Source organism: Falco cherrug, chromosome 9, assembly GCF_023634085.1.
Source record: "Falco cherrug isolate bFalChe1 chromosome 9, bFalChe1.pri, whole genome shotgun sequence".
NCBI lineage: Eukaryota > Metazoa > Chordata > Aves > Falconiformes > Falconidae > Falco > Falco cherrug.
Genome location: NC_073705.1, coordinates 17,782,669 through 17,810,217, shown reverse-complemented (window position 1 = coordinate 17,810,217; position 27,549 = coordinate 17,782,669). Strand labels below are relative to the sequence as shown.

Below are 27,549 nucleotides of genomic sequence, written 5' to 3'. Positions count from 1 at the left end.
TGCTTGTGAATTCAGAGGGAGCGGGTGACTTCCCCATTTGTAGTGTTTTCCAGTACGCCCTGTTTACAGGAGCTCCCCGCCCTGGTGTCACAGAAAGCCTTGCTCCACCTCAGAAGTGCTTGTCTCTAGAGTATAAGGGTGAGGAGAAAGAGGGTGCGTTGGGATGAAATGGATGTTTGAGCCTCTAGGCTTGTTGTGGACTTCTGCACGGATTTTTGGTTGCTCTACTCCTGCTGACCCTAGTATGATGGGTGCCTGCCCCCATGGTTTTGGCACCTGTTTTTCTTGTCTTCTTACTGGTATTGCACCTGCAATGATTAATGCTGAAAGGCTTTTGTTTGGGATTGATCTTTTATTTTGTGCTGCCTTTGCATTTTTCTTCTGGCAAACATATCACCACAGACATATCTAGCCTGATGCTGTCAACATGTCTGTGCTATTAACGTTTGTGGAAAGGCCTAAAATAAACATCACCTGCTAAACTATTATTGTTTCTCTTTTTTTTTTTCTCTCTCTTGGTAAATATATCAGAAATGTCAGCATTGGAAGAAAGCAAAGATATTGGAGCAGGAGTAAGGAGCTGTTTATGTCTTAAAGTGTTCCTGCCTCACTATCACAAAACGACCTTGTCACTTAAAAATCATAAAACTGTTGCCAGGGAGAAGGAATGGAAGTTTGCTGAAGGGAAATCAAGTTTTAGTGGTGTGGGTTTTTTTTTTTTTTTTAAGTCTGAACTGGGAGTTGCAAGCAGCATTGAGCCCTGCAGCTGCTTCTGAACTCAAATGCTTCCTTCAGTCCCACTGCTATAAATGCAAAACAAATGCCACATGAATTATTATTACTGTTTCACATTAAAACTCTTGAAAGTCATTTTCCACTGGAACTGGGAGAAGTTCTGAAAAAATGATGCATGCTTTCTGTTACAGTGTCTGTGTTACACTGGATTGATGCTTCTCTTCTAGGATAAATACTTTTCCACATCTGAAAGACAGAACAGGTACATTAGTAAGTGGTGGGAATAAATGTAGCTAGAAAAAAGGCAAAAAGAAACCCCCTTTCTTTCTTCTTCTTTCTTTCTTTTTCTCTCTTTTTTTTTTTTTCTTATGACTGGGACAATTTATAATTTTCCCAGGGGCTAATTTTTCCTCGCCAAAACATATAAGTGAATAACGTGAACTTCTGTTTATGAGATGCTGGGTTCTTAAAGACTGCTGAGTATCTCAGACTGATTTTTAGGAGGGTTTTGAGTTATTCTCTTTTCCTGAACCACAGGAACATATATTTCCATCAGTCTTTCAAGTCGGGGTGAAAATACAGACCTCGGGTTATGCTTTGGTTTCTGATCTCTTCGTTGGTCTTGGTAGGCATCTGCACCTTGGCAAGTGGATGTGACGTACTGGCCTTTTCATTGCCCTTTGCACCAACATAAGCATTTTCAAAGGAAACCTGGGCACTGGCAAGTCACAGTTTCCATGTCTTGCGAAATGGAAGATGCAGCAGGCTTTTTGCCTTGCTAGCCTGAATGCTGTGGCAGCGTGGTGAGTTATTTCTGAAGAGCTGTGTGGATGCTCTTGGTCGCGGCAAAGTGTCCACGAATCCCAGCACCAGTTATGGAGGTGGCCTGAGACATGCAGGGTCTCCGAGAAGCAAGCTGTATCTTCATGTGCCCACCTCGCACTTCAGGGAGCAACAGAGAGGAGCGATTACAGTTAGAAATAAGGATTTCCAGATAAAACAAACCAACCCCAAACAACAGGATGGTGATAAATTTCTTGTCAGATTTAATGATAAATGGCAATAAAGGGAACTAAAACCACTTGAGGGGCTCCTTTAATTCTTCCGTGTCTCCAGAACATTTGCCTTAAAATATGGTACAAACTCATAAAATCAAAGCTACTTTTTTAACAGGCATAAACTTGTGTATTTGTTCCCCCAAATTCACAGATTTCTCCCACAGCTCTCTTGTTTTCTTGGTGTCAGAGCATACGGAGAATGAGAACATATTCCAAGACACCAGGGTTCGCTTGGGAAAGATGTGCCGTGAGGGTAATGCAGGGGCAAGGGAAGTAGTTTCATCTGAAGGAGCTGATGAATCAGTGTTGGAAATATATTTATATAAACTAATATACTGCTTGCCAAAAGAAAGTAAAAGAGGTATTGATGGCTGTAAAAAAGGTGACTGTAGTTTTTTGGAGTACAGTTATGCTAGAGCCAATGATGCAAACAGTTTCTGCCCTGTTTTGGAGGGGAGTCTGGCAAGATGTAGAGCTGCTGTTTCTAGCATACAGCTAAGGGACTCGGGTAGTATTCCTGCAATCGACCTACAGAAGAGACAGTTTTATGAAATGATGCAGCACTGGTTCTTACTGCGAATTGTAACTCCAGTAGTTAGTAAAGATCTTCCTTCAAGAAAGGAGGGGAAAAAAGAAAAGGAAAACCAACCCATAATTAAAACAAGGGATTCTTGTTGTATTGGCTGGAAAGGTCAATACCCAGCAGCGAGCTTCGCACCTTGCAGGAGTTTGGAGCAAGTATTACTAAAACCCAAGCACCAAGAAATCCCAGGGTTCATTGTATAGTCCCGTAATTTACAAAGAAGAGCTCATGGGCTGATTTGCTGGGAATGCAGTAAAGCAAGATTATATTTCCCCACCGCCCACCCCTGTGTTTTCAAGTCTACAGATGCATCTTCTTTTAAACATCTCCTTTTCTGTGTCGGTTCTTGTGTGTCACATAGTGTCACCCGGGCCTTTAATCTGTCGGGAAAGAAATAAAAAAAACCTGAAGGGACCAGGAAGCTGTTGTGAAAATGAAGAAAAAGTTTGAGCAAAAGCACAGTGACCAGAGCTTTAATGATGAGTATTTTTTACCTCTTTCTCTGCTTACAATTTTCATAGACTGATGTCTGACAGTAGTAGTTGGTTAAACAGTTATTAGGGTTTTTTCCTGAGGTTTTTAGTCCATATTGCCCTCATCTCTTAGCGTGTTAGAATGGGAACCTGCATGTTTCACCCTGGGGTGATAAAAGGAAACTAAAAATGCCAAGTCTAGACTGGGGACTGCTGCCCATAGGAAATGGCTGTGAAAAAGAGAGGAGGCTGAGTTTCTCTGGTTTTGGTGGGGTGTTTTGTATGAGCCCTTTTTTGCAAATTGTGTGAGGTGACATGGCATACTATTTGAGCTTTTATTTAGGACTTTTTCACCTGCTTTTCTGTTGTTTACCCCCGTAAGGTGATACTGTTGATTTGATTTTGCCTGCTATTGAAGTTTCTGTGCTTGGTAGGCACAGTGCTTTGCCATCCCCCAATCCCCAGGGATGTGCAAGGGGGCTTCAGGACTGCCTAGAGTTAGGGGGAAAAGCCCATACCACCACTCTGCATTCCCAACTTGACCTCTTGTATCATGGTGTTTTTACTCTCTTTGGTGATATCTCAGAAGGCAGTGTGCATTTGGAGAGGTTAAAGCTGGTGTTCACGACTTTCGACTTCCAAACCAAGTTTTGAAATACTGGTTATGAACCTGGAGCTTTCTGGGTTGTGTGTTTTCACTTCTGGTTTTTGACCACAAGGAAACGCTTGGTCAAGTGGTGATTCAAACCAAACACTTACAGATAGAAAGAAAGAAAAAACACACAGATGAACCCGAAATGTCTGTTTCTCCCCCCACATCCAGTTCCTCGCAATTTTTGATCCTGGCTCATGCTTTTGAAATGTCTCTTTGATCCATTGCTGCTCTTCTATATAGCGTGGCCAGGAATGTCGCTACAGCCAGAGAGACTATTGATTAGGCCAGTGCAATTGCTTTTTGAAAGGCACATTGAGCCCAGTAAACGACTTTTGTTGAAAGTGAAGGTTTGGATGATGTTCAAAGCCTCTCCTGGAAGACTGCCCACTTGCATGGTCTAGTCTACCTGTGATATCCCAGCCAAGCCACCTAAGTGTAAGTAGCAAGGGTGAGGACAACATAGTTACCCTGTTCTGTTAATTCAACTGTTTTTCTGTGTGTATAATAAAACTAGTCAGTTGCTGTGATAACTGTCATCTTTCAGCTAGGAAAAAAGAGAACAACCCAGCCCTCTGGATTGTGTGTTATCCAGCAAAACAGCCTGATGAGCAAGCGTATCAGCTCTTATTAATCTTTCCATAAAATTAAAGAAAGTATGGAGCTTAAGGCAGTCACTAATGAATCAATTTTAATTTATGGGCTCAAATAAAATCTGCATTAAGGATGACAAACTGTAGCCTCAGGTAAACATGAAGCATTTCCACCGCAGACCTAAATGAGTTCTGTGCTGGATGTCACAGCTTCTGCTAGAAGAGCAGGAGTGTCAGGGGTCTTATGTCACATCAGAGGATGCAGCATCGCAGAGAAAGTAAATGCAATGAACTAGCCCTTAGGAGGTCTCTTTGTCGTGCAAAAGCATAAAAATCAAATGCTAACTATACTTCTCTCTCTCCACACACATACACCACCCCCCCACCCCCACCCCAACAAACAAGCTGAGGATTCTTCTCTGTAAAACTGCTGTAAACTAAGTAATTTGGCATTCCACACATGCTAAAATCAGTCACCCATGGATGTGAGTCATATGTGCCACAGAGAAAGCATCTCGCAAAGCCCAACCTGTGTGCGTGCATAATCTTAACCTGAAAGATGCTTGCTGCAGCGGACAGGGTCGCTTCCTTCTCTGTGCACTTGTATGGCAAGTTCTTTAGTGAGAACAAGGTTTGCTTCTGGAAAAAATACATTGTCTCAGTAGGTGCATCCATGCTGGGCAGAATGAGTAACTAAAACTTGGCCATTTATAACTGATGTGTGTTGGCTCTGTGTGAAAAACTACTTGACAATTAAAAATCCACTTAAAATTAAAATTAATGTGTTTTTAGACACCTTATTGGGTGGTTATTTTTTTCCCTCAAAGGCTGCTGTTTCTAGTCTTTGTATTAAACATTATTTGAGATGACTGTTTTTGTGGGAACACTTTATAAATATGTTGTAAAATGTATTTATTATGCCTGCTATAAAATATACAATGATTATTTTTGCCACAAATGTTGTCGGTTTAGTCTTTGCATTTTGTTTCGTGGGAATGCTGGTATTTAAGGTTAGTTGAAATCACTGTGATGGAGTTTGGGTTTCAAGCTTTAGAGGACCACATATCTGTAATTATTTGGGTTTTGTTATTGTTATTTGTTTTAAACCATCCTCTCAGTTCCGTTTTAAAAAAATAATTCCTAGTGCTGTAAGAACTGCTTGGAGGGAAAGGGGTTGTGCCACCATATGTCTTCGCTTCTGGCAATAAGCTGATGAAGACATCAGCGTTTGCCATCAGCCTTTACACGCTCTCTGTCGAGCTTCCCCAGCTGATGCTGAAGTCCTGGCTTCTGCATGTTCACTCCTGTTGACACTGTGGGGGCTGCTGCTCAACCTCTTGACCTGTCCTTCTGTCTGGACTGTTTTCTGACTCCCTTTTTTCTTGTTTTTCAGATGCAGTAATCGGACCCAATGTGCAGTTGTTGCTGGCCCTGATGTGTTTCCAGACCCTTGCCCTGGGACATACAAGTACCTGGAAGTGCAGTATGAATGCGTCCCTTACAGTATGTATTTTGATATATTTGCCTTTGTTTCTTTAATAGAGATCTGATTGATTGTGGAGACTAGGCCATCCTTGAGCTTGTCTGTTGTTGCCCAAGGGCAAGTAAATGCTTGGTGACAAACCAGGTACATCATATGAGACTGAGCTAGCAAGCTGTAAAAAAATTTCCTCTGTGCAAGATTTGTGTTCATGTTAAAAATATCCTAATAGTGCCCCATGTTTTCCATGTAGTACAGTGTAACAGTGACATATCTCCTTTTGGAAAACACTTGGGAAGCAGACCGGGAGAATGAAGCACTGTTGCTAGCTTATAGTTTCTCTTTCCAGGGTTTTATGCTTGTAATCATACAGCAGCGCACTTTGACCAGCATGTGTCCATGTAATTGGTGACATTTAATAAGTGCCTTAAATACAGTATTGTATCACTGAGGAGGTAGAAAGCTAGTGTTTCGGGAAATTTGATGTTTGATGATAGAAAATACTAATTTATAAGCTTCTAAGATTATGAAGGCAAATTACAGGCAAGCTATTTAGCCTAAATTTTTGCAGGTAGACAGACAGTCATCTGGGATTACAGAATATGTGCCAAATGGGAAGTGTCAGAGCTACAAAAAGTTAAGTATATCTCAGGTTTTGCTTCCTGTAGAAACCAAATGTGTTAGGTGCAGTTATGGTCCTACTATCAAAAATGGCATACCTCAAAAAAGACATAAAAACAGCAATAGTAGGAGTGCACTTTTTGTTAGCAGTCGTAAAGGCTGAGCGGTGAATAGCAGCACCATCTCTAGGTTCTCAGTTTGTGTAGGCCAGTGCTCATAGCACAGCTCTCAAAATAATAAAGCAGGTACAGGAATGGATGCTTTTTAGCTACAGAGTTGCATTAGACTTCAGTTTGCTGAAACCCAGGATTTGGCTTGAGGACTAAAAGCATCTTCTTTGTTGCCTTGAGCGTGGGCTGCTGGAGAGCAGATGTGGCTGACAAATGATAGACATGCTGTCTGGAGGGGAAGCAAGAATTTACAGTCCTTTGGGTGGTCCCTGTCCCTCATGCAGGAGGTGGGCACCTGTCTGCCACTACGATGTGGAAAGGTTGTGCAAGGTTTTGCTTGTGAAACCACGAGTTGAGGGATGCAGCTAAGACCACCTCTCTGAGCAAAGGAGACCCTCTCTGCTGAGCGACTCTGTCTGCTGGCAGGGGTCTCGGCATAACCATATTTGATGTTTTCTAAACAAAAATGTGAAGCTTCTAAATGCAGTGCTGGAATATTTTTAATGGGGTGAACTATTAAACCCATGGAAAGAATGACATCAGGGCTTAGGGTCTGCCCTAGCAGGCTCGTACCAAATTACTGGTTTGGAGTTGTTCCACTCTAAATGAGATCTTTCATTTTACACACAACACTGTGTGTGGGGAGGGCAAGGGGATTGGTTTCTACTTATCATAGCAGGTTGTATTTCCTTGTGATTTGTGATTTGCGTGAGGCATGCTGCTCCCTTCTGAGGCTGAGCTGGTAAAGCAATAGTGATTACATAGTATGCCTCTGTAGCCCTTGTTGCATATAAAACAAAGAGGAATAGTGGTGTCTCGTGAGAAAGGTAATATGTGAATATTATGCCCTGAGGTGTTAATCGGACCTGTGTACAAGATGTAAAGTAACTCTTGTGAGGGGCTGCTGAGTACCAAACATACAGTAGGGACTGAGTGTATTTTAATGGACTGAATGTGGGGAGGAAAACAATAATGACAAGTCATGCTGCCTTTACAGTTAAGTTAGTGGTTTAGCTGGCTGTTTCCTCAGTTTCTTTATAAACCAAATATAGGGCCTCTGCTAGTACAGTTATGGGGGTGGAAATGAGGGGGAGGCACATTGTAAAATAGGGTCCCATCTCCGCCCTTGTTTTTCTGTATCGTCTAGGATATTTTGGGTCAAACCTTAATTATTGTTATTCAGTGTAGCTCCAGGGAAGTTGGTTGTGTTCAGGCAAACCGTGTCCCTTCATCTGCAGACATGGAGGGGGAAACCTAGGCCTCCTTTTTATTCTTGCCCTACCTCAGTCTCTGTCTGGCTTTGTTACTTCCTCCGTTTCTGCCCTCTGAAAATGGTCAGCTCAGCTGTACAGATGTTCCTTGCCTGGGCCCCAGGAGTGCCCCATGAGTGAAGGCCATCCAGGTGATGGGGAAGGTGTCAGCTCTGGACAAGGAAGTCAGCGAGGGTATGGTCAGACCAAAGCTACCCCGGCGGATGAAATCTGTTTCCCCTTTGATGCCCTTGGTGATACCTCTGCCATTTGCTGTGGGTCAGTTGGTCCCCTTGTCACTGAGCCCACGTGCTTCAGCCTGTCTAGCTGAATTTGGGCTGTTGCCCATGTCCTTTCAGGTCCAGCTTTCTTAGCGTTGCTACCCACACCCAGCTGCCTTGCGTGATGCTTCACTGGAGGGAGGGGAGTGGGCTCTACAGGTTCCATGGTGCTGGCTGCTACTGGGGACGACCCCTCCTTATCCGCTGACGTTTCCTCAGTGGCTTCGTGCACCAAGCCCTTGGTGAATGAATGGTGGTGTCTGCCATATGGCCACCTCCTAAAGAAAGACAGCAGCTGCGTAACAAAGGAATTAATATGTCAGCAGGCACTTGTACTTGTGTGCAATTCCAGCTTTCTTTGTCTCGTTGGATGAGTTACTCCTTATGGTTTCAAATTATTCCTTATGGATGGAGAGAGAGAGTTTACCTAAGCGCTAGCTCAGCAGCAGAAGGGAGTGTGTGTGTGTCTCAAGAGACCAGCGTTTAGGAGTCATCTTTAACATATGTTGTTAGGGCTGACCTTAGGTGCTTATGCTCAGTATAGTGCTAGTGTATACATTCCCTTGGAGAAAAATTACAGAAGATTTAAAACTCCATTGGGTAGCATACTCCTCTTGAACTCTTATTTATTTATTAAATTTTCCACCAACAACTCATTTCATTTTCAAAAGGAAAGCATCCCCCTTTCCTGTCAGGAGGGGGGGAAAACCCAACCTCTTCTAACTTCAGTAGTTCATATATTTTAAAATGTCCTCTGTGTTACCCTCTGCACCACCTTCCTGTGTGTTCAGTACAGATACTCCTGATAATGAGAGTTTCATGAGGCTGCAGTTACTTGACATGTGGGGAGGAAAACAGATGATCACACAGACAGCCCGGCTGTCTCCTCGTTTTGCTGATGCTGTAGTCAGTTTAGGTGATGGCAGATGCTGTCTGAAAAAATGGACAGTCATTCCAAGGATCTCTGGACTTTGTTTGTTGCCCTCTGACAATGAAATCCAAGGGAAAAACTGATGATTTCAGCAGGTTAAAAGATACTGGGCCTAAACTGACAGGCCTCAGTTGCATTGAAGTTGCCAAATTATTTTTGTCCTTGTCAGAGCAGGCCTTGGCATGTGCTCTTTATTCCTCTGACACCTGCCTTAAAGACTGCCCCTTTTCTTCCAAAATACTGAAATTACTACTCCAGTTTTCTTAAATTGAATTTTCTTTCTGACCAAGACAGCTTTTCCCCGGTTTTCTATTAATTATTTGCTACTCCAGACCTGTAGTTTGCTATTGCTAGAGCTGCGCATACATGGCACGTTGCAGAGATGTCTGAAACTGCATTTTAGGCAGTGTTGCTCTGTATGTAAGTATGAGAAACCTTGCTCTGCAAGGGTCCCTTTGATCCAGTACTCTGTTGTTTCCTAGTGCATCCCTTCCCTCTCTCCTTCTCCCTTTACAAAGCAGCATTAAATGGATAATGAGAATAGCAGTGGTGGAGGTGGTTTGTGAAGCTAGGCCAACTCTCCGATTGCAGAAACACGTCAGTATCTTCTTCTGGTGCTTGTACAGTCCTGTTGTCCTGGCGCCAGTACATGTAGGACTGTAATTTTTCTTACTTCACCTTTGTAATGTGCTGAAGAACTTCCCATTTTGCTCATGAGCCAGCACAGAAAGCAGATGAACAATTTGTCCAATGCCATACACGAGACTGGTGACAGCCAAGAGAGTCCAATTTTGCAAGAGCTTTGGTGACAGGGAGAGCTGCTGAGCTAGTTGTCATTGTAAGTAGCCAGTTTTTGTATTGGTAATCTGACAAACTCAAACCAACGTGTTGGTTTTCCGTATAGAAACACAGCCTTTAGTATGTGTAAACCATCCATGTTTTAGTAGCCCTTTATGTATTTTCAAGATGGATGAAGAGAAAGAACAATCCACTTGGGGCTGACAAGCCTCCTTGCCTTTGCTCTCCTGAGCATGGGAGCTCTGTGAGCCACAGCGACAGTGCTGCCCTTCATGGGTGATACCCCAAGTCAGAACAGGGGGAGATTTTCCAACATGTGAGCAACTACCCCCCACTGGCTTTGACTGAAAATCAGCGATTGTCTGCATTTAGATTTTACTTTAGTTTTGAAAAAAAGTGTGAGTTGAATGTGTGGAGGTATTTCAAAGTGCTTTTTCTGTTCATTTCCCCCTTGAGACAGCTGTTCAGGCTCCCAAGGATCCAGCATGGTGCTAGGAAGAGGATTTAGCTAGCCGAGTTGAAATTTACCTTCAGTTTTTTCTGAACTCTCAGTTCCCTTAGGTTCTAGGTTTTGGAGTTCGCAGAATAACTTGTGCACTGTTGTCCTCCAGAAACAGTCTGTTTTTCTACTAGAATTGGAAAATCTAAGGTAGGGGGCAGGACAAAGTGTAAAAAAGATGGGGGCTTAACGAGGGCCGTTGCTGCATTAACGGAAAGGATGGCAGCAGAAGGGAGCAAGACAGGTGGCCCAGGCATGGCATAGCCCACTGTGATGATAACTTGTCTTGCACCCAGGCGACAAGTCTTCCATCAGCTTTTAATATTGGGGAGATCTATTCAAAGGGCTGTTCCCCGCAAGGGAAAAATATCTGTGGCTTCTGAGGAAAGATGATTCATCCTTTCTTTCTGTTCCTCTGGGTAAATGGGCTAATAAATGTTATGAAGGCACCAAATATCTTTGGTGCTTACAGAGATTTTCCTGCTTCTTAAATGCTAACAAGGGGAAGGAAAACAACACTTGAGCATGGTTCATCTTTTCTTAAGACTTTTTTTCTTTTTACGCATGGAGCCTGAAATCACATTTCCCAATTACTGTATTGACGGAAGGAAAGGTCATTTCTTTGCTAGAAATATCCCTATTACTGCTGACAGAAGAATAGATGGGCTCACATATCCAAAAAAGTGTGGCATCGATGGTAAATGTGATGTGGGAACAGACTTCAATAAAGTTTTATTGTAGCACGAGTGGACTAAAGTGCATTTAAAAACATTAAATGAAGGCTCACAATATCTGCTCCACTGGACCTTCGGGCCAGTGAATAGACAGATAATTGAATAATGACATTTTTAAGAGAATGCAAGCACTAGAAAGCAAACTGATGTTTTCATTGCTCCAAGATTGCTGGTGGAAGGGGGAATAGGGGGGAGAAGCTGGGAGAAAATTGCAGTCTGAAAGCAATTTAATGAGACCACTTTTCCCAAGAATGCAGTTCTTAATTATTTCTGGAGTGCTATAAGACCATTATGTGGCCTCCAGACTTTCCCTGCGTGTGTTTTCTTGCCGCCTTCCCTATCGGTTGAGAAGCGGCGTTTGCCCATTGAGAGCAGTGCTGTGTTTTGTTAAACAAATGGACGTGTGGCTTCTCCGCTTTTCTTTTGCTCTGGGTTTCTGGGTGTTTTGTCTTTTCCCAGGAGAATTTGGTCCTCTGGGGCCCACCAGCGAAAATGGCAAGCATTCCCAAGGAGTTAAACCCAGCTATTGGTGCTTTGGTCAGTAATGAGTGATTTCCACCTGAAGCCAGGAATCCTTTGTTTTATTTAGTTAAATAAATGATTTGTGTGCTTGGGCTAGGAACAATAATTAAGACTAACCAACCAAACAAAAACCACCAGACCTAACTACCCATTATGATTATTTCTGAGCAAAGATTCTTTACTTTGTATCCTGCTGACTAATTGCCTTTCTTCCAAGGCATACAATTTCCTGGGCATTGCAACCAAAAAAACCTTTGGTTTTGTATTTGCTGAAACTTCCAGCTTTGCTTGTTCGTTCTTTATCCACAGAGGCAGAAATTAAGGATGTGGTACTTGCCCTGTCAGTCTCCTTTCACTGTGTGTTTGTGGGGAGAACGGACCTACACAACAGCCAGCTGGAAAAGACCCTTAATTAAAATAACCTGCTATTATGGTACTTTGCGATCATGGAGGCTGAGCTATCTGCATAGGTGTGTGCATGGTTTTCAAGAATGGGAAGAAAACTAAGTGCTGAGATCTGGGGGAAATTTTGGTGTTCGAAAACTTGAGAGTAGCCTGAGATGAGGGGAAAAGGACGTTTTTTTGTGAGACACGGTGAAATATATGGCAATGTGGTTCATTTTTGGACCTAAGGTGAGTTTTGTTTAGATTAACAAGATGATTTCAGCTGTTTGTGCCTGTAATACCTACTGGTTTAAAAGTCTGTGGTCACCAGGAGCACTATGGATCTTCTTCGGAGAAGTTAGATAAATGTTAGATGGTCTCCATGGTATGAATGCCATCACTGCTTGCTCCATCAATAATTTCCAGCGTGCTCTTGTGTAAAGCCAGCTCCTGCTGTCTTGGTCCTTTCCTCTAGTGTCTGTGGGACACTTCTTCATGTCTCCAACTTCTGCCAGTACGAGCCTTTGTGTGAAAAGTAATCTTTTCTGTTTACCTCTGTTTCTCTCTTCTGAGTGTTTAGCTGGTCACTTCCTGAACTAGCTCATCACTCCCCAGTGCCAGGCTTAAAATATTGAAATGCCTCTATTTACTGACGCATTCTATCTTTACGCCTTGTGTTGGTTCTGAAAATCCTATCTCCACATACAACAGGCAGTGCTCCCGTGTGTCTTTGAATCGCACATGCTATCTTTATCAGAAAAGTCGCCACAGTGCTCCTGGTTAATGGTATTAGTTCTGAAATGCAGCAGAGGAAAGGAGTTGGAGTCTGTTATAGCCTGGGCACCTATGAACTTGTCAGCCAATCACAGGGTGTTTTATTGCACATTTGCTGTCAAAGTCAGTAAGGACATAATTTGATGGACATGTATGAATACCACTTAGAAAAATAACTTGGTAGCTTACCAGCTGAACAGGTTGTTATGGAAGAGTCATTGCCATGAGTAAGTGTAAATTCAGTCATATGAATGTTTGAGCGTCACTTCTCTGCCCACTTTAAAGTTGCACTCCTAATTAATCATGGAAGTGAGGTAACCCCAGAATGAGATCTGATATTTAAGCTGGACATCTACAAGCTTTGTAGTTGTTGAAGATCTTGCACTCAAGCACAGTGAAAACCAAAGTGTTGCAGGAGGTGGAGGGGGGGAGACAGTTTAATTTGCTCTCAAGAATACAGAAGGATGCCTTGCACCCCTGTATATTCCTTTTTCTCTGTTCTATCATAACAGTTTCATTACCTCCAGATTTTTCAATTTTCACTCCAAAAAAGTGTATTTTTTCCCACAACATTAAAACATGTCTTTTTTTTTTTTTACCTGAAGGCTGAGCTAACCCATTATATGAACTACAAGCAGAGCAGCCAGCAGCATGCTCTACTGACAGGTGTCTGAATGGCACAGCTTGTTGGGCTACACAAGGTATAAATTAAACACACATGGTCTGAATGCCAAGTCTCGGAGTGAGAAAGGTGTATTTGTATTTATTTTCTGAGGCAAATTGAGAACTTCCTTTTCCACTAATTTGGAAAACACTGAGCATCTTTTGGAGATGTTGGACACATTGAACATAGGTGAGAGAAACAGCAGGAATGATGTGATTCTTCTGGTGTGAAAATGTGGGTATTCTGGTGATAGATATAATTAAAGAGGAGATTAGATTTTTCCCTTCCATTTTCCCTTCCAATTAATACTTAAGTAGGTGGAAAGTTAAATGGGTACCAGTGAGAAGTTTGCAAGAGTAAAATTCACAGACTGAAGGGAATGCGGGGGAACATGGAAAGTATGACAGTAATTTAATGTTGGGTTTAATTTAATATTTTTTTTTCTGAAACAAGTGTAGCTGGGAGAAGGTATTCTTTAGAGAATAGAAAAAGGCTTCTGTGGTACAGCAAGAGAGGCAAAATTTACATCTTTATCCCCGCCATCACCTCACGCTCACAAAATTTGCAGTGTGGAGATCCAGACTGTGAATAAGTCAGAGACTTTACTGTAGATAAGCGTTTCTCACATCTGATGTTTTTCTTGATGTAGAGCCCGGTCAGTTCTCCCTAGGGCCTCTATAACTGGTTTATTATGGAAACTGAAGGTGGAAAACTGCGATGAGTAGTGTAACATCTCATTTTATGAAGATTATGAATATAAGGGAGTAACTCAATTCCTTGTGTGACTTCTGTGCACCACTTACTCCTTTCTGATCTTGTCCCACAGCAGCTGCATTTTTTGGTAAGAAAGCGTATCTTGTTGCTTTAGGTTTAGCCATTTAAACTAAAAGTTGCTTAAAATCTTTCAATCTGTTGCCTGAATGCCTTTGGCCTTTGAGTCTGAATCAAAGGTCATTAAATCACAAGGCAATGATCAGTGTCAGCAAACTTTGGGCCATATCCTGGCAACCTGAGGCTATCTGAAGCCATTAGCTTTTCTCCACAAATTAGTCTTTGTCACCCCCATTTCTAGCATAGCAAATAACTGATACTGTCCCACCTAAAATTGGAATTGTAACCAGTACTGGGCAGAAAGAAGAATGAAATGTTGTTGAATTCCTCAATATATTAATACACTACCATCCTTCCACCTTAGAGGCTGATGGTTCCACATCCAAATAGCAGAGTGTCTTTTGGATGTCTGCAATAGAATTGTGTTTGCTTAACAAACATGTTGACGAAACAAAGCAGCGTGACTCCTGCAAATGTGCTTGCCTGGCATACCAATGGGGAAAAAACCACTGACTTTAGGTCATCTGTACATCTTTTCTGACAGGTCTACTACTAGATATTTGCCACCAGTTTCTTGTCTAAACATGACCCCATACTTCCCAATTATCTCTGAACAATTCTGTCATCATTAAGTAGAATATATTTCTTTCTGTCTTCAATAATCATTGTTTAAATTGTGCTGTTATGCCAAGTGCCCTCTGGAAACATGGATAGGGATTTTATACATTTTATAACAGATCTACACGGAGATTATATTTATATTTCTAGATTTTTTTCTTGTTATCCTTTCCTTTCTTTAGCAAAAAGTACTGCAAAGTTTTCTTTCATTGGTGCAAGCAGTGTAAGGAGATTAAGACCATCCTTGCCAGGTGCCATTATAAATCCAAAAAAGAAATTAAATACATTTTTTGGGTTTTATTCTGGCCAATGGGGAGAACAGAATACGTATACCCAGTGGTTAAGTTGAGGATTGAAGTTCATGTCTTCTAGCACATGAGGGAGGAGGAGGGAGGGGGAAATTTGAGTGTATTGAGGCAAATCCCTTTAGTGTGTGAAATACGAGAACGCATCTTTCCAGATCTAAAAATACAACTTTGTTGAGTTTCTTTATATTGAAAGAGCTCCCCGGAAGAGAGCCAAATGTATCTGAATGTATTACTTTTTTACTCATTTCCTGCACTTCCCTTGCTAACAACATTTCCAGTCCACTTTTAATAACAATATAGGCCTGCATGAAACCACAGTAGTTGTATGTACCTCAAACTCTGGCAAAAGAGACAGAAACACAGACTGCGTAGCATTTGACTTTTGTTAGCTGCTGTCTCTGTTTCCAAGAGCAATTAAATGAGAGGAGGATTTGTGGGAGGCTAAGGCAAAGGGGCCTTCCCCAGGGCATACTCTGGGGGGGTTGGGAAGGGATCAAGTTATACCTACATGTTTCCTAACCCAGACCTCACCAAAAAAATGACATGGCATGTCATTTACCCCCCCAGGCTGATTGCCAGGCTATGCAGAAATGTTCTTAAATGTTTTTCGGGGATGTGTCTGGCTTTTGCGGGGGGCAGTGACCAATTCAGATTAGAAAAGATTTCTTCCAATTGATTTCCTAGATGAATGTCTTGTTGAGGGTCTAAACTAATGTCCTCCTCCAAAGCCTTTTTCCCCTCCATGGGTAATTTAAATATGTCTGAGGTAGTTTTAAAAAATGCCTTAATCTCATTTATCTTTAATTTCTCTGTTCTACTCTAGAGGCCCACATAAAAGGATTTACATTGGGTATTTATCCTTTCCAACATCAAAAGCAAATTCCCTTCCAGGTCTCAATTTTCACCAATAATCCTCAGAGATGTATAATTTTAATTCACCTTGCAGATGACGTCTACCTGGTTTCTCTCTCTGCTTCTGTGAAGGTATTATTCAGCTGCCCTGCATTAACTCTGTTTTTTTCCTCTCTTGTGTGTGTGGAACAGTGTGTGTGAGTGAAACTATTGTCTTGCCCTTTGCAGGAGAGCACATGCTAGTTCAGCAGAGGCTTCGGCTAGCACCTCACTACGTAATCCAGCTGAGTCCTTTCTTTTTATGCCAGGAGAGGCAGTGTCGGGCCTTTGTCATTTTTGCTTTAAAAATTAATAATTGCACAGTTTTCAATTTAAGCTCTTGCAGAAGCTTGCGGGACCACACAGACACACACTCATACCTGAAAGCTTCCAAACCCTCAGATGTTCAGATTCGCAAAATAATGGTTCTGCTAAACAGAACAGGAGCTGTTGCACTCTGTGGGATTTTGAAAATGAGCCCATTATTTTCAGGTGCCCTAATGAAAGCTAAGCTCCCCTAGAAATCTGCCTTTAATGTCTGTATATGAAACACTCCAGAGTTATTCCACCTGTGTTGCTATTTAAAGTAACAAATCGTGCATTTAAGTGCTATTCTGAATGCAACCTTAAAAGATGGTTCCATGTTTCTGCAGCAAAACTGAAGGAATGGGAAGGAATGTGAAGTCCACGTAGCGAATGCAGACTAGGGTTTGAAGATTTGACCCTGAATAGAAAAAAAAAATCAAGAAACAATACAAAGCTGATGTTGGAGGTATTTTTTATTGATAAGGCTTGGCAGAAAACACTGAAATTGTAAGATGAATGACTGATATTCTACCCTTGCTTAGGAGAGTAGAAAGGAGCGTCTAGTGGCTCTAACCACTAGTGGCTTCACTATAAAATTACACTATATGGATACTGGTGGTCCCTTTCTTATCATAGGCTGAAATTAGTCCTGCTTCAAGTATAATTGCATTTGTATGCTATTGCTACTTTGGGTATTTATACTCAGGTTGGCAGTGCCTTTTTACTTTTAGAAACTTTTAGTTGATAGTCAGCGTAGAGCTGAAAATATGGAGGCATCAGCTATTAAAATGTCACAGGGAAAATGTGGTGGTATCTGAGTCCTGCCACGGGTTTGATACGGAGCAATGCATGTGCAGGGAGTGCCAGCAGTACATACAGGCACACCTGAGGTGGCTCTGATACCAACTGGAAGTGATGCAGAGGCACAAGGTGTGGCAGAGGCATAAATGTACCACATGAATATTTGTATGAGGCACAGTTGCACCCCTAGATTTTTCCCCATTTTTTTCCCATTGAGACCACTGGGATGCTTCTACCTAGGCATGTGCTTCAATGCTTGATGAATGTCAGCTTGTTTTTACATTTTATGTATGCTGTGCACAAATAACAGAAGCGTAGTTTGGGGGTCACTTTATATGCTGAGGCTACATTTTCAAAGAAGGAACAAATGGGCCTTTGTCCATTTAAAGACTGACTCCGAACAGTGAGCATGTGCCATGTACATTTTCAATGACGTCAATAATTAAATACGTTCCAGATGACTCTGGTCGGGGAGGATATTAGTAATTACCATAAAGTGACAAATTTACATTCTGTGCAGGTACTTTGAAAACAAAGTCTGTGTTTCAAATAGAATCCATTAAAAATATGTCTTGGTTCTATTGTCACATTTGTTAAATTAATGTCTTCAAATTTGAGGGGGGGGGGGTTCTGGGTGTTTTTAATTGTTGATTGTGTTGTATGTTTTTAGTTTTTTCAAACAGACTTGATAAAGGTGCAGTAGTTGTCTTTGAGCACGTGCTTCTGATGAGAACCCAATGAAACACTTGGGAGTTTTCTTGTTGACTTGGAGGGATTTTGAATGTACAGAGTAAAATTGGGCAGTATTAAAATCAGTGCAGCCTTGGTTATTAAACAGAGTGAGTCTGAGCCTTCAGATTTGTGAGTGGAGAAATCTGTGGTGCAGAGATGATAATGAAGATATTTCCAGTGCAAAGGAAAGGCATTCCTTTCTCAAAGAGGACTGCTCCGTCCTCCTGTCTCCTCTCAGAGACAAAATTTAATTGCTATCAAAGTCCTATACCAGTTCCAGAGTACATAAAGCAATCATTCTGTTTTTCCCTTGATACAAGGAAGATTACAGAGCTATGGTTCATATATGCAAGAAGACATGGAAGGCCAAAGCTCAGTTAGGGTTGGAACTGGCCAGTGTTGTATCAGATAACAAGAAGGACTTTTTAGAGTACATTCATAGCAAGAGGAGGTCTAAGAAAACATTGGACCAATACTTGTTGGAAATTGTTATCTGACTGATAGGGATTGGAAAAAAAAAAGAAAAAGAAAAAGAAAAAAGGAAAGAGCAGAGGCATTCAGTGATGTTTTGGGTTTTTTTTCTTGCCTCTGTCTTTAATAATGCTGATAGACCTTGGGCTGCCCAGTTCCCTGAGCTGGAGGACCATGAGCGTGGGAGCAGTGACTTTCCATTTGTGGACACTGAAATTGTAAGAGACAAGCTGTATCGGCTGAACATTCACAAGTCCATGTAGCCTGATAGGATTCATCCCAGGGTGCTGAATGAGCTAGTAGATGTTACAGCAGGGACCCCTCTCAACTACTGACCAAAGGTCTTTGGAGTCTGGGGAGGTCCCTGCTGACTGGAAGCTAGCCAATGTCATTCCAATTTACAAGAAGTGTATGAGGGAAGAGTCAGGGAACTACAGACCTATTAGTCTGACCTAAGATCCTGAAAAAAATACGGAGAAGATTATACTGGATACTATTGCAAGACATTTAAAGAATAATGTGATCATCGGGCACAGTCAACGTGGGTTCAGATTGGGAAAGTCCTGTTCAACTGATTTGATACCCTTATATGATAAGGTCACCCACCCAGTAGATGAAAAGAATGTGGTAAATGTAGTTTTTCTGGAGATTAATAAGGCAAGTTGTCCAACTGTTGGATGAGTGGGTTTACAGTGCACTGGGTGAAGAACTGGCTGAAGGGCAGAGTTGAAAGGGTTGTAGTGAATGGGGCTACATCTGGCTGGTGACTGGTCACCAGGGCTGTTCCTCAGGGCTCAATTCTAGGGCCAGTTCTGTTCAATGTATTTATCAAAGGTCTAGGTGCAGGATTTGAATGCACTATTAGCAAGTTTGATGATGATACCAAACTGGGAGGTGGTATTGACTCTCTAGAGGGACAAGAGGCTTTGCAGAGGCATCTCCATAGATCAGAGCATGGGACAATGATTAATGGGATGAAATTTAATGAGAACAACTGCTGGATTCTTTATCTGGGATGGAGTAAAGTCAGGCACAAACGTAAATTGGGAGGGGAGTGGCTGGAGAGCAGCCCTGCAGAAAGGGATCTGGGTGTGCTTGTTGACAGCGGCTCAATATGAATCAGCAGTGTGCCCAGGCAGCCAAGAGGGCAAACCGCATCCTGGGGTGCATCAAACACAGTCTAACCAGCCAGTCAAAAGAGGTGTTTATCCCGCTGTATTTAGAGTTGGTTCAGCCTCCTCACTTTGAGTACTGTGTGCAGGTTTGGGCCCTACAATTGGACTTGCATGTCTCGAGAGGAGGGCAGCAAAGCTGGTGGAAGGGCTGGAAGGCATGTCCTGTGAGGAGCAGCTGAGCACTTTGGGTTCGCCTAATTTGGAGAGGAGGTGGCCAAGGAATGACCTCATGGCTCTCTACAGCTTCCTGAGGAGGTGAAGTGGAGAGGCAGGTGCTGATCTCTTCTCCCTGATACCCACTGACAGGACACGCGGGAAGGGTTCACAGCTGTGCCAGGAGAGGTTTTAGACTGGGCGTTAGGAAGCATTTCTTTACTGTGAGGGTGGTCAAACACTGGAAGAGGCTTCCCTGAGAGGCAGTCGATGCCCAAGCCTGTCAGTGTTGGCCATTTGGACAATGCCCTTAATAACATGCTTTAACTTTTGGTCCGCCCTGAATTGGTCAGGCAGTTGGGCTAGATGATCCTTGTAGGTCCCTTTCAACTGAAAATATGCCCTGTCTATCCTTGCATTTTAAAAGTTCTGTTGACAGAGTCAACTGCTTTGCACAGTCCCACAAACATCTAGTAATTTGTTTATTAACTGCTTGAGGGAAATGGTGCCAAATTGTTAAAACTATTTTTGCCACAGGAAGATGTTGATGCTTTGCAATGACTCGATAAATGGGGCTTATAGAACCCCGTGTGTACGCCTGGAGACAGTTGGCCATTGTTGCCTGTAGTGTATAGCAAGGAAAGCTCCAATGAATTGCTTCGCAACACTTCTTCATCTGCACATTTATACTCATGTTGAAATGGGTTTTCACAGTCAAACTCAGCCCAAATCTTATTATGAATGGCTGCAACAGATGGTATGTCTTATTGTTTTTAAGAATGAGTGATATGTTTCAAATGAGAAACACGTGTTGCTCTGCAGCTTTAGCTGCCACTTCTGAGATGGGAACCAACTCCCTGACTCCTCCTTCTCCACTTGTTGATTAACATCCTGTTTTAATAACCAGAGAATGAAGACCATGAAATACTGCATGATGGAAAACTGTGAGCAAACATCAATTCCAGTGTAAGAGAATCCTGCTCTTTCTCAGCTTGGTGGGAGCTGCACTTGTCTGGGCAAGGCTGAAATTTGTGTTCGCAACACAACAAAAAAGTATTGATCAGCCTTTCCTGAGGGACCTTGGGACCGGGAAGTTTTGCAAGAGCTCTTACCTGACATCTTGAGAACTTCGTACAATGTTTACTGCAAGGGGGGCAGCTGGTAACCTAAGGTGAAGGTGTATCATGATGATGTTCATGGGTGCTTTGTCAGTTGCCTGGCTTTGCAGAAAATACAGTGTATTCCTTTAGTAAGCTAGTTTTCCTTTCATTCTGCATCTGTTGCACTGCTTTCTTCTAAAAATGAAATTATTGCTCTAAATACAGCCAGGTGAAAGGTGGTTGTGGAATAAAAGCCTGGCCCTTGAAGAGCAATCCAGATAACAGCAATGCTGTGATTCATTTGCATCCAGATGACTGCAGCCCAGCCATCCTCAGAAACTGGACCAACCGTCTCAGAGACTACATTCTCTGAGTGTGTGCCTAGTTTTACTACAGACATAAAAGTCCATGCACACGCCTTATCTGGAAACAAACAAACTGTGTAAGCATCTGCAGGATCGGTGCTTAATTTGGTGGAGAACAGGCTGTTCTTTGTTGCTTTTACAAAATATGCTGCAAAAATGTTTGCTGGCTATGATGCAAAAGACATCATTAAGGCACATATTGCCAGAACAAATGGGCCAAAGGTCTTTTGTGATAGTAGCCATTCAAAAATAAAATCACAATCATTTGCTTACTTTCTCATTTATAAAATTGCTACAGCATCTTGCCAGAAACTGGGAGTAGAAATCATGTATGTTCTTCCTCTGGCCTTTTAAAATCCACACTTAACATTCATAACACAGCAAAATATTAATTTCTGTGTCTTTAAAACCAACCATATTAGTTATTCTCCTGCTGAATTTAGTGCTTATTCAAATGCATTCTCTGCTCTCCTTGAAAAGAAATTTTGGCTCAATTTCTTTAGTGCAAAGCCCTTCCTTAGTGCCTAGATAACACAGTGTTATCTTACTCTGTAATGCTTCACCATACAAAGCAATCTAAAACCCAAGGAAGCGTGCCAAGAGACACTGGGCAAAAAGCCCTGATGTAAAGTTTGAACTTCTTTCCCTTAACAGAGCAGCATTTACACAGCCCTCTCTTCAGGCAAAGAAAATAAATAAATCTAAAGAAAGCTCTGAAGTTAAACAAGTTTCTTAAGCACTACTTTTGATATTTATTTTAATGGGAAGAAAAAAAACCATTTTATTTTTATCTGACAAAATTAGAGGAATTCTGCAGTGCTCTCTGTGGGACAAAGTTCTTGTATTGTGCTGTAGGTCAGATCTGGTTGTAGAGAGTGTCCACTGTAAAAGCCTATTTTTTTGTGGTGAGATTTGCTGCTCTGTGGCTCCTTCCTGATCATCTGCAGAAGCATGGTGAGAGTCATGCAAGCTCTAAACGTTTTAGTTTCTGTAGAGCTAGGGGCAAGAAGGGGCAGACTTAGATACTGATGGTCATCTTGGCAAGAGGTGCACCTCCTGCTACCTGAATATTGCTGCGTGAAGATGCATGAGAGACGCATCTTCTTCCTTCTTCTCTCCCACTTGTGATCATGCTCCCTGCAATGCTTTTGGTCCAACACTGAGCTACTGTTACCTTTGCCATGCTATTTGCGGGCGGCATAAATCTCAGCAGGTTGACAGACCCATTAGAAGTCAGGAAGTCAGGATGTGTAGGAAGGAGCCCCAGGTAGCCAAAATTTGCTGTCTTCCTCATGATACCAGAGTCTATGGAAGTTAGGTGTATGAATACTGTTAAACAGTGTAGACATGTGAGCTATCTGCAGAGAGATTATTTATTCCTTTTCCTTCTCTCTGCCTGAATTCAGGGAAATGTTATTGAAAATTCACATTTCCTCTCCCCTCCTATTCTCTTTCCACTTCCTTTCTCCCACTCCTACTTACTCTATCATAAATGTACCTGTACAGCTGTGACTTTGGCTTTACAAGCTTCAGTCTTTTAAATCCAAATGCTGTTCTTTGCAGTTGACCTTGCCTTTTGGGAGCAGAGGATCTTCTGAAAGACAGGGTTCTGGGAGGATATTGGCTTGCAGAGAATTGTATTTACTATTAAATGGTCAACATGGACTTCCCACCGCCCCCCCCCCCCCCAAGTTTTTCTTGTTATGCCAGTAGAGAGTCCTAAAATCTGTTCACTGCTAGGAATGCAGAATTGTTGTAACTTAATGTGCACATGGGTTTTGTGGTACCAGTGGTGTGTTTTACTTTGGTCAGTCAATAGGGTCAAGACGAAAGAGTTTGTCAGGTTTATACCACGGTTTGCCTGAAGTCGGATAGGTAGGCAATTAAATTTTCCGATATTGAACAAGAATAGAGTGGTAGTGTCAGCTCTTCTGCAAATGGATATTAAATTACATGATATAAAAGTGGATAAAGATGATTCACAGCAATAATATGACCCGGTTATGTATTTATTGAATTTAAAAGACAATTGGGCGGCTTGATTTCATTGCCAGTTGTGTGGTAGTTAATGATCAGTAAGAAAGCATCAAACTGAGAACAACTCCTGTTTCTAAATATAGTGTACCTTGCTGAATTTCCGAAGTTCCCAGAATGAATTGTGTATGTGTAATGGATCTAAAAATAAGAATTATGCTTTTATTGGAGACTAACAACATATATTCACCATAAAACTATTCTTAACCTACAAAGAAAAATCATATGCAGAAATAATGGACTTGCTTCTAAATGCATATAATCGCTCTGACCTACAGCTATATGACTCCTGATTAGTGCTGGCCATAAATGAATGTCCTAATAAAAATTTGAAATGTATGAAATCAGCAGCAGAAGCCAATATTGTTACTTCCTCTTCAGACTGACATTTGTACTGCAACCATTAGTTTTAAAAACATCAGGCAAGCTCTTTACCAGAGTGGTCTGTCCAGTATCACTGTTTTGAAAATTAATTTCTGGAAACAATTGCACATATGATAAGCATCAGTTTGAAAATTCAATTTACTGCATAAAGAATTTGGGGGGACAGTTTTTCATAAAACAAAATAAGTCAATTAGAGCCTTCTTTTCACAGCCTGCATGTTTTCTTTCAAGCAAAATAACAGATTGTTTTTGGTCTATAGAAGCATGGACATTAAAGCTCCAAAGAATTATGTGCTACAGAAAATGTTGAATTGGACGTACCTAAGAGAAAATTAATTTTATAGAGTTTTTTCCTTTGCTTTTAGGTTTTATTATTTACGTGACTTGTTAGTTCCATTTAAAGAAATGAATATGCAAACAACTTTTGCTCCAAAACACATTTTATTTGAAAAAACAGAAATTCTTTCACATATTAATTAACATGTAGCCGCATCCTGATGTCTCTCTTCACCCAGGAGACGTTTATGTGGTGATACATGGCAGCTCTATAAAAAAGCGTAACAAACTGGGTGATGCTCTGGACAACATGCAAAGAAAACACTGGCTTTACTCATTTGTCTTTGTAGTTGGGAAAGAGTGCGATATGTGGGCCTGAATTTTGGGCCAGTGGATGCTCCCGCTGGGCCATTTGGGCAGGCTTTTGCCTGCCTTGAAATGGGGATGGAGCAGAAAACAGAATTTCAGCACCACTGCTTCAACGTTTGAGTCATTCTTTTAACTTAAATCCAAACAAAATTTGGTTTAGTTTCTCAGGGAGATGCCTGATCTGTAATGCTTGTGTAGATGCAAAACCTCCTTAGTAGTCCAGTACCTAGTGGAAGGGCTTTTCCAACTTCATGGGCTGGCAGGCTCCAAACCTAATTGACCTGAACTTTAAAAGATTTGATACCAAGGAATTGCTGGAAATATAAATGCGCCATTGTGTGTACCTGCAGCATACAACTGAACTAAAAGCTCCAAATGTTTTGGACTAGGCACACAGAAGTAGTTTGTTTTTAAAAACCCAGTCGGCTCTCAGTAAGGTTTAGTCTGCAAGAGATGATTAATGCAGCCTTGTTTGATAGTTATCCTGCTGAAGGTGCTTTGCAGTGGGCATTGTGTGCTGCCTGTGTTATTCCTAGCTGCTCAGGCAACTGAGTAATTGTAAAAAGATTAGTGACAAAAATAGCAAGCTTGGCAGGTGAAACTTGTGAGTGAAATAATAGGTAAAATAAATAAAAAAAAAAATCTTCTTCTACTTCTATTTAGTGTGAAGTTGTCATTATTTAGAATTTTTGGATACACTTTCTCTTTTTATCCAGAAGAGCTAATCCTTGACTGTTTCACTGCTAATGGAGCAACGTTTACAAATCCTGTGCCTATTTAGTTGGGGTGGAATTTTACCAAATGTTAAGAGTTCATTGTAAATTGACCAAATAAAATAAAAAAAAGCCTATTGATTGCAGGACCCTGCATCCTTTGATGGTAAGTGTAGATGATGTAAGCTGTTGCCAGCTTCTCACAGTTAATTGCTTTTAAGGAATTGAAATTATATCTGCTGAAAGACGTCAAAAAAGAGAAACCAAATAGGATCTGATTGCTCTTTGTCTGTCCCACTGTTTCTTTCATTGCCATGATCCCACTTCAAGGGATGCCATGGCTTGCCATGTAACATTCTAGGGGAAGGCAAGCTCTCCATGATTATGGAGACCTTTTGGACCAGTTGCATCAAAATGTTTATGCTTCAGTTGGGAGTATCGCAATGTAGGGTGTAGAGAAGACAAGATATGCAGGGTGTTTCATCATTCCTGTTTTGCTCTTGCTAATGCCCTGGCTCCCTTGTGTTGGATTTCTATCGTCTGGAAGGAAAGAGTCTTGGCCTTACAGCATGACATTGGTGCTGCAGACTGCATTTCTATTCCACAGGTAGGAGATCTCCCCCTCCATTCCTCCATCTGATGGAGATTACTTTTAGAAAAGCTAATAGATGTGCTCAACATTCTTCCTGTCTAGAACAGTTTGGTCATAATGTGTCACTTTCCTCTCCTCTTCCCCCTTCTGTCTGTAAAATAGCCGGTACGGGACTTGGTTGGACATGACCTGAAGGTTTTTTACAGGCTGTATACCACCCATCTTTTCCTATCTCCAGCTTTAACATGTGGAATTAATCTAGGACAAGTTGAAAACTCTCTCTGCTTCAGCTTTGCCCTAAAACTATAGGGCAATAGCCTACGATGGCGCTATAGATGATTTTAATATTGACTTACAGTTCCTGAATATGTGTGGTGCTAGGAGTTGTTATTTTCTTACTCTTAACACAGTTTCATTTATACACGTTTGTTGAAATGCACACATGGTGGTGGCGGGTGGGGGGGGGAACCCTTGTTTTTAAAGAATTTTCAAGCACTTTAAAATTACTTTTTTTATAAAATAAGGGGTTTCTCTTTCTATTTTCCTTCAAAATGTGCACTGAAAAGTGCTGAACGGCAATTCTCACACTCTCTGTGTGGAAACTGTTCTGTACAAGAGACCTCATGTGTAGCAGTGTTGAAAATCTAATCAGGAATGCTTCATGCAGCTGCAAAATCATTGCTGGATAAAACATTTTAACAGGGAAGCAAAGCTGTAATTGCCAGAGAAGGTCATGCTTGCAAACACTGTGTTGATTGGGTGTGACTTGGATGAATCCTGATGGTCCAGAAGGAAACCCAGTTATGCCCTAACCTGGTGGCCACTATTTTCTGTTCCAGTTTTCCTCTTGTGAAACATAGTCATTATGTGGCTAAAGATTGGAAGACAAAGCAGAAATTCTGATTACAGTCAACAAGCTCAGCATTCTGCACACTCAGGTCCCTGGTGTGACGATACTGTGTACAGCAGTGCCATTTTCCACTATCGACTTTGTGAGCAGGAGCCTTCCCTGACCCGATCTATAAATACAGTCCATGTTGCACACAAAGCTCAAAGTCCCCTTTAGATTTATTAACAGAGCAAGCAACAAAAAACAGCGTGCTGAGCTGCTCCTGGGGCTCCTCCCCACGGACTGCACTGTTCAGATCTGAAGTCCTCTCTGCACACTAAGGGCTCTCAATTTATCCTCCTTGTGAGGAAGGGTAGCAAGACTCGCTTTGAAGAATCCCTTAACCCTTTCCTGGAAGGAACTGTATCTCATACTGTCTCTTGGGGGAGGGGTTGTTGGTTCCTTTCATCACAGTCCTCAAAGCATGCGTACACTAAATGATTTTTATGGTATAATCTAACAAGGCAAATTCCTGCTGTTATGGTAGGGGAATTCAGACTTGAAGGTCCTGCGACTTTCTAAGCCATCGTGTGTATGTCACGCATGTCACTGCATCAGGCTATCCCTGCAGTCCTGGCCTGGCAAAGCTGAGAACGTAACAGAGGGCCGAACTGGTGGTGCTCCGCTGGCATCTGTCTGTCTTGGCATTTATTTTCCTGAAGCTCCTAAACATCTCATTTTGCTCTCCCCTGCTGTGAATGCCACCCCTGTGTGGTCTCGCAGTGATACTGAACTCCAGCTCTTGCTGTCATATTTTCCACTTTCCTGTAGTTCTGGTCTGTGTTTTTTTTAAGGTAGCATCTTGATGATCCTTGGCCTCCCCTGGCATTGCCAGGAAAGAAAACAGTAAGGCCATTATCCAGAGCCCCTTCAAACTGGTGCAGCTCTGGTGGTGGATATTCAGCATGTATCCTTATCCATGACCAAACTGACATCCATCAGTCCAGCGTGGCTCTACAGCATATGCGTACATGCAGAGTTTGACTTCACCTTGCAGCTGCTGTGCAGACATCAGGAATGGGGGAGAATGAGCATCAGTGAGAGTGCCATATGCCTGATAGAGATGGGAAGGATGGTGGCACCCTTGCATCATTTGTCAAAGCGGCTATGGCTGCAGCCCCATACTGTTTTCCTGTGTTTGGTGCCCATGGAGCAGCATTCCTGTTTTTTCCCAGCTTTGGCTGCTGGGGAGGATGGCTGTCACTTCTTTGGCCATCCCCACTCCTGAGATGGCCATTGCCAGCAGGTTCATGCAAAGACAGCTGCCCTGACAACAGGGTGCTGGGGGTAGCTGCTTCTGAGTCTTTGCCAGCATCGTGGTAGGTTGAAGTGCATCCAG

The 27,549-nt window shown here is 42.0% G+C and overlaps 2 protein-coding genes across 12 annotated transcripts in view; both read left to right on the top strand.

Moving 5' to 3' along the window:
- LOC129736834 (adhesion G protein-coupled receptor L3-like) overlaps positions 1-11,871 on the top strand; it is a 69,000-nt gene extending 57,129 nt beyond the window's left edge. Inside the window, exons 2-3 of the mRNA XM_055721092.1 lie at positions 5,488-5,597; positions 11,690-11,871. Of these exons, the coding sequence (XP_055577067.1) occupies positions 5,488-5,597; positions 11,690-11,796 (217 nt within the window). The 3' untranslated portion in view covers positions 11,797-11,871. The remainder of the gene's footprint in view (positions 1-5,487; positions 5,598-11,689) is intronic.
- Positions 1-27,549, top strand: part of LOC129736820 (golgin subfamily A member 2-like) — a 430,355-nt gene that overhangs the window by 110,469 nt on the left and 292,337 nt on the right. The gene's annotated exons all lie outside the window — the stretch shown is intronic.